Below are 6,695 nucleotides of genomic sequence, written 5' to 3'. Positions count from 1 at the left end.
CACACACACACACACACACACACACACACACACACGTACATGCAAGAACAATAATTAAGTAAGCAAGTAATACATAGCCAGAGACAATCAATGTGCCTCATCCTCCACTCTGTAATAGTTCCAATAGTTGCATCCATCCATCCATGCATCCATCCATCCATCCATCCATCCATTCATCCTTTTTTTCTGGGAGGGAGGGAGGGTTCTTTTGCCTTTCAGCATCCGTGCTCTGGGACTATGCGACACTTGAGGATCTTCAGGTAGTTTTGCACCTTGTCCGAGTCGCGGCGGAAGCAGTAGAGGAGGTCATAGTCATTCATGAGGCGCCACTCGCCGTTGTTGGACAAGGGGACCAGAGCACCGGGAGCCACCAGGCTGTTCTCTGAGTTTCCAAGAATTCCCAGGTTCTGCATCTGTGGGAAAGACAATCGGTCATTTACACAGGTTAGGAAACAAAGCTGATGTTAAACAATGGCATGTAATTTAGGCTACAGGTGACTTCAAATCTTGGAGCAAACTAAGTTTAAATATTTGTTAACTTTGTAAACATAAATGCATTTTTGCTTTTATTCCATAAGCGTAACTCTCTCCCTTTCATTCTCAATTTCTATACTCACTGAGTTGACTAAGTTCCAGTGCTTCAGCAAGAGAAAACTATACATCTTTCATAGTTTAACAGTCCACTTAGATTTGTCTTCTCAAAGTATTTTCTGATGGGGCAATCTGATCTTTTCAGAAATATAATACCCCATATATATATATATATATATATATATATATTGCTCTACCTCACACCACTCATGGATTTGAACAATGTCAGCCCTCTATGTGGCTGATACGCACTGACTCTTTGCACCACATGTGGAAATATGTTTTTTTGTGGAAATAGCTAAGAGACCCTTCAGTTGTACCGTTTGTAGCAAAAGCTTGTATATATGTAACGCACCCAGAAGAAAATCCTTTGCCTGTACTTTTTGTGGTAAAAGCGTACAAACACTTTCCTGCCTTGATCTTCTTACCCTCCCCGCTCTCTTTTTCCCTTTATTTGTTTTTCTTGGAACATTGACACGATGGGAACTATGCACAAAACGATGGGAACTATGCACAAAACGAATTTCACCCACGTCTTTTTACCTGTAAAACTGACAATAAAGCAAATTTATAGACTCAATATTATTGCGGTTGGTAATCAGCTCTAGGCTAGTCCGCCGCCACACCCCATACACTTCCATGTTCATATAAAGCTTGAGACCCATGAAGTACCTTTTTGGCCACCTTCTCCACACCCCTGCGTAACTCGTGCACCATGTCGCTCATCTCCAGGGCCTTGTCGGAGCTGAAGGTGTTGGAGTTGTCCTGGTGGGCCATGTTCTGGTGCAGGTGCCACAGAGGATCCCTCCATGCCACGAGTAGCCGTAGAATAACCTCCGTCAGCTCTCCTCTCTGTGGAGAAGCCCGTACAGAAACAGTGTTAATTTCGTCGACCACCTTTTTTCTCTGATGAGAACTAAATAAAAACTAAGCTAAGGCGACTAAAACTACGACGACTAAAATAAAAAAAACTAGGCTAAAATGTTAGCGAGGGACTAGTGGAGAAGAGATCCAGTAGAACTAAAAGGAAAGTCATATTATGCTTGGTTGCCCTCTGAAAATAGCAGCTGTACAAGCTCACAACGTGTTGCGAGCTTGTAGATCGACTATTTTCAGCACTCAACCAAGTGTAAAATCGGCCATTATACGACGCAATCAAGGCCTGCCTAAATACATTAGTCGATTTGTGTTTGTCTTTGAGTCATTCACTTGACTCGCTCCCCAGACCTTCTTCTCAGTCACGTGCTTGCCTCTGGCGATGTTAGTCAGGGTTGTTGCTCTTTTTCTCTATGCAGTTTGCATATAACTTACCAGGATCTAATCTATTTTAAACCCCTGAGCTATATAGGACATGGAATCGGGGTGACTAATGACATTTCAAATATTTGGGGTGTGTATGGATATTATGGTATCCGTTCTACAGCAGTTGGTTCCCAGCCTTTCCTGGATCAGGGCCCGCTCTCAAGACACCAGGGTTGTGGCTCTCTCAGAGCAGAGCGCGTGAGGGATAACGTACACTCTTTTGTATGCTATTGACCAATTATGTGATATGGAAAATATCAATAAATAATCTTCGTGTTTTGGCAAATATTTGGGGGCTCATTTTGAATATCCGTTCGGTCCACCAGTGGGCCCCCGTCGGCCCCACGCACAGGTTGGGAACTGGCTGTTCTCTACAGTGCACTCACCGCCAGTCTCTGGGCGTTTTCTTTGCCGTTGGGCGTTAGGATGGTGGAGGTGTGACAGGGACGGTTGACCCGGTGGATGTGGTTCTTGCTGGGCAGGAAGAACTGTTCCTGAGAGACAGGAAGGGGCAGCACGGAGATCAAACACATGTCGCATCATGTGAATGAAGGAAATAAGGGTACAGGTTAGAGCTCACAAGAATGCTGAATGCCATGAGTGTAGCACTCCACTCCACTATTCTACTGCTTTGCTACTGAAAACTGTCAGGGAATATGATCAGAATAATGTAAAATCTGGGAATAATCTGGGAATTTCTTACTAAGAATTTTCTTCTCCAATGTGTTTGTAAAGGTGTCTACTAACATATCCCACATTGGTTTCTATTCAACCACCCTAGGGGAATTTGCTGCTGAAGGTTGGCGTACCATCAACAACCAATATAAAGCAAAATCTTCTAAATTTCATTATGCTTCAAGTAGCATGTGACGTGTCAAACTTTTCTGGAAGATGCTTAGTGGCCCCGGCAGAAATAAGGAGCAATGCCCAATCCCACCAGAAGAGCTCTATGAACACTTCAAGAGTCTTTCTGACTGGGATGTGCAAACGAGTCAGATGCCAGAGGTTGATTTTGAAACACTCACCCATGACGACAGTGCTAGTCTAAATGCTTAACAGATCAGGAAATGAACGAGGTTATTTCAAAATTAAAATTGGGCAAGGCAGCAGGCATCATACATTTATGGAATCGTGTGTTTTTGTTAATGGCATGAAATCTGATTTATTTGTAAATTTAGCTGGAGTAAGACAGGGGGAAAATCTGTTCTCATTGTTTATCAATGACCTGGATGATTACCTTATTCACAATGGCTGCCAGTCTATTAATTATGACGACCCACTCATCGATAGCTATTTCCAAATCAATCAATCAATCAATCAATAGTGAAAAAACAAAGGTCAGTCTTTGGATGTAGAAAAGCTGATATCAGCAAATTAAAGTTTGTTCGTAATGGAGTCAACCTAGAGATTGTCCATAGTTTCAAATACCTTTAGTTATTATGAATTATAATCGATGATTTAAGATTGCTATCGAAGAATTACACAAGCAGGCCTCACGTGCCATGTACTCCCTCCTTAGTAAATGTAGATAATTTGATTTACCAGTAAATGTTGCACTAGATCTTTTCGACAAATTGGTCTCACCAGTCACGCTGTACACAATCTGGACTAACTAGAAAACTAGAAAAATTACATCTTAAATTTCTCAAGTATATCCTAAAAGTTAAAACAACTACCTGTAGGTACCCGGGTACTGGACCAGGTTGATCGAAGGTAAAGAGAGTAAACTGAGTCGAATAATGTACGACTGTCTGCTTAACCTAGTGCCCATGTGTCACTTTGGGTTGCACAGGTGAAAACAATACTAGATGACTGTGGTATGTATTTCTTGGTTGGCCCAGAAATGTAATAACATTGACTGGTTGAAGCGAACTGTCGAACAAAGGTTGAAAGTTTTTGCAAAAGTGGCAAAGTGAACTCAATAGTATGACATCATGTGACATCTATGTTGAATACAAACAAGAGTTCAAATTAGAAAAATACCTTCTATGTGAAAACCGTAAGTATAGACAGGCTATTTGCAACTTTAGGCTGAACAACACAAGAATTCCAAAGGTCATCGGTAGACTGGAAAGAAGTCAGAGGATTTGTAACCTATGTAACCTATGAAGCCAGAATTGGAGATGAATACCATGTTTTGTTGGAATGTAAGAATACTAGCATTATGATTTTCAGGCAAATATACCTGCCAAATTAAATGTTTTACCCACCCTTCTATGTTTAAATTAATTGCATTACTAAAATCTGAAAAACAAAAAGTAATCTATAAATTGGGTGCTTTTCTGAAAAATGTTCTTCCACTGTACAAATAGGGAAAGCCTTCCGATATGTCTATGTATATCGTGTAATGTATTGTATACTTTTGATTGTAAACTTTTATGTTAAATAAATGATGATGATGAAATGTAGAACATTTTGCCATATTGGTTGTTGATGGTACCCCAACTTTCAGCAGCTGAAATGTATTCCCAGATTTGATTAATATCATCTGACTAAAAAGTGTCCAGCAGAGGAACTCTATTCAGGGTCCTAATATAATTAACATATAACACCTTGGCAAATGCCCCCCTTTCTCACTGACAAAGTTTTGTTTCTGACAATCTGTTCGATTACATTTAAATATTTAAAGGTGGGGTACAGTAAGTGATATTTGCAGTAAAAGTTTAAAGGAGTATATTCTGATGGTAATCTTTGAAAAGAACGTCTCTCCAGCTCAGACGGGAACCCCTTTTGGGATTCTTGTTACAGTACAGTATATAGCAACATTCGGCCTCAGTCCTAAATGGGTTAATAAACAGAAAATAGAGAGAGACTTACGAAGTGGGAGTGCAGGTCACTGGAGATGCTGTGCATCCTGGCTGAGTGCTGGATGACCCGGTCAAACATGTCCGCCAACGACGGGGTGGGACAGCCACTCTGTCCGTGCAGGGCACAGATCGGGGTCGGGCTCACCAGACCAATCCTACTACTGTGCAACAACACACACAGCAGCAGCCCGGACAACATGCACGGGAACACTGAGGAGGAGACGAGAGAGAGAGAGAGAGAGAGAGAAAGAGAGAGAGAGAGAGAGAGAGAGAGAGAGAGAGAGAGAGAGAGAGGTGCAGCATTAGATACAGCGCCCAGCCAACATGGGGAAGACGGGCAAGTTAAAATACAAAATAAAGTAGGGTACGGCATGCTATAGTGAGCTTCATACAAAGATGGGAGTAAGTATTGAAAAGAGAAATCCCATCCCCAAAGAAGCCTAAAAAAGAAGAAGAGGGTGATCGGGATAAATGCTATCTCCCTCATCTCAGAGTCAGATGTGGTCCCTAGACTCCCTACCCGGTCTGAAGTGTCTGGACATTCTGTGGAGCTCCGAGGACTCTTCTGTCAAAAAGCAGGATGTGGAAGACGTCAGAACTTCTCTTGCAGGAGGTGGAATATGTCAGATCTTCTCTTGTTTCTGCTGTGAGTTCGCATCCAGTCAAAAAGCAGGAGGTGGAAGACGTCGGCACTTCTCTTGCAGGAGGTGGAATATGTTTCTGCTGTGAGTTCAGATCTTCTCTTGTTTCTGCTGTGAGTTTGCATCCATTTAATACCCATAGAGAGGGATGGAGGGAGAGAGAGAGGGGGAGAGAGAGAGAGAGTGGGGTGGGGGGGGGGGGGTGGATTACTGAGAAACGTTGACAACCTTTATTTTTTCCCCATCATATTTTCTTTTTATAGATCATTGTTACAGTATTGCAATGCCTTTACCCCCAAAGGTCATCAGAGTCACAGTGAAGTGGGCTGACTGTACACACGTGATCGTTCCTCTCCTGTTCTTTAGGTTGCTGTAGTGATGTGTTATGCATGTCAGTTGAGAGAGACCTCCACATGTACTAGTCATGTACATGTACAGACCACAGGAACTATAAATCATCAGCTAATTTAACTGATTCCATATAAGTTTTCCTACAGTAATACACAACAATTATGATCCATTTCACAGTAGTTGTGCAAAAAATAATTTGGTAAAAAGCTCACACTGCTCCATGGTTCCTTACATTGGAGATTCACGATATTTGAAATCAATAAACTCCAGATATACATAAGGATTAGGCCTACCGCAGATTATTTTAATGATTTATTTAATTCTCAGATCCATTGTTACATTGATTGATTGCTTGCTTGCTTGCTGTCTTTCTTTCTTCACATGAGTTACAGATGCCCAGGATGTAACAGTCTTACCACCTCACTGAGTTACAGAGGCCCAGTGTAGGATGTAACAGTCTTACCACCTCACTGAGTTACAGATGCCCAGTGGAGGATGTAACAGTCTTACCACCTCACTGAGTTACAGAGGCCCAGTGTAGGATGTAACAGTCTTACCACCTCACTGAGTTACAGATGCCCAGTGGAGGATGTAACAGTCTTACCACCTCACTGAGTTACAGAGGCCCAGTGTAGGATGTAACAGTCTTACCACCTCACTGAGTTACAGAGGCCCAGTGGAGGATGTAACAGTCTTACCACCTCACTGAGTTACAGAGGCCCAGTGGAGGATGTAACAGCAGACTTACCACCTCACTGAGTTACAGAGGCCCAGTGGAGGATGTAACAGCAGACTTACCACCTCACTGAGTTACAGATGCCCAGTGTAGGATGTAACTGACTTCTGTCACTCTTCCTTTAATAATGGGTTTTTAACCTTTGAAGACGGTAACATTTTTGGGTTGTTGTTGCCATGTACAGCGTACATGTACGGCGACCAGACTCTAACCTTGTGGTCAGTATCCGCACTGAAACTGGGAGGTCGGGGGTTCGATCCCCGGCCG

The 6,695-nt window shown here is 42.4% G+C and overlaps 1 protein-coding gene across 1 annotated transcript; it reads right to left on the bottom strand.

Moving 5' to 3' along the window:
- Positions 1-215: 215 nt before the first annotated feature.
- On the bottom strand, positions 216-4,899 carry prl2 (prolactin 2; the record flags this gene model as incomplete). The annotated part of the gene is made up of 4 exons (XM_083758013.1): positions 216-413; positions 1,264-1,443; positions 2,280-2,387; positions 4,711-4,899. The coding sequence occupies 4 exons, from the start codon at positions 4,897-4,899 to the stop codon at positions 216-218; spliced, it is 675 nt and encodes a 224-aa protein (XP_083614139.1).
- Between the last annotated feature and the right edge of the window lie 1,796 nt (positions 4,900-6,695).

This window comes from Protomyctophum parallelum, assembly GCF_964188405.1.
Source record: "Protomyctophum parallelum genome assembly, chromosome: 22".
NCBI classification, from domain to species: Eukaryota; Metazoa; Chordata; class Actinopteri; order Myctophiformes; family Myctophidae; genus Protomyctophum; species Protomyctophum parallelum.
The sequence above is the reverse complement of the archived record's forward strand: the minus strand, read 5'-3'. Positions and strand labels throughout refer to the sequence as shown.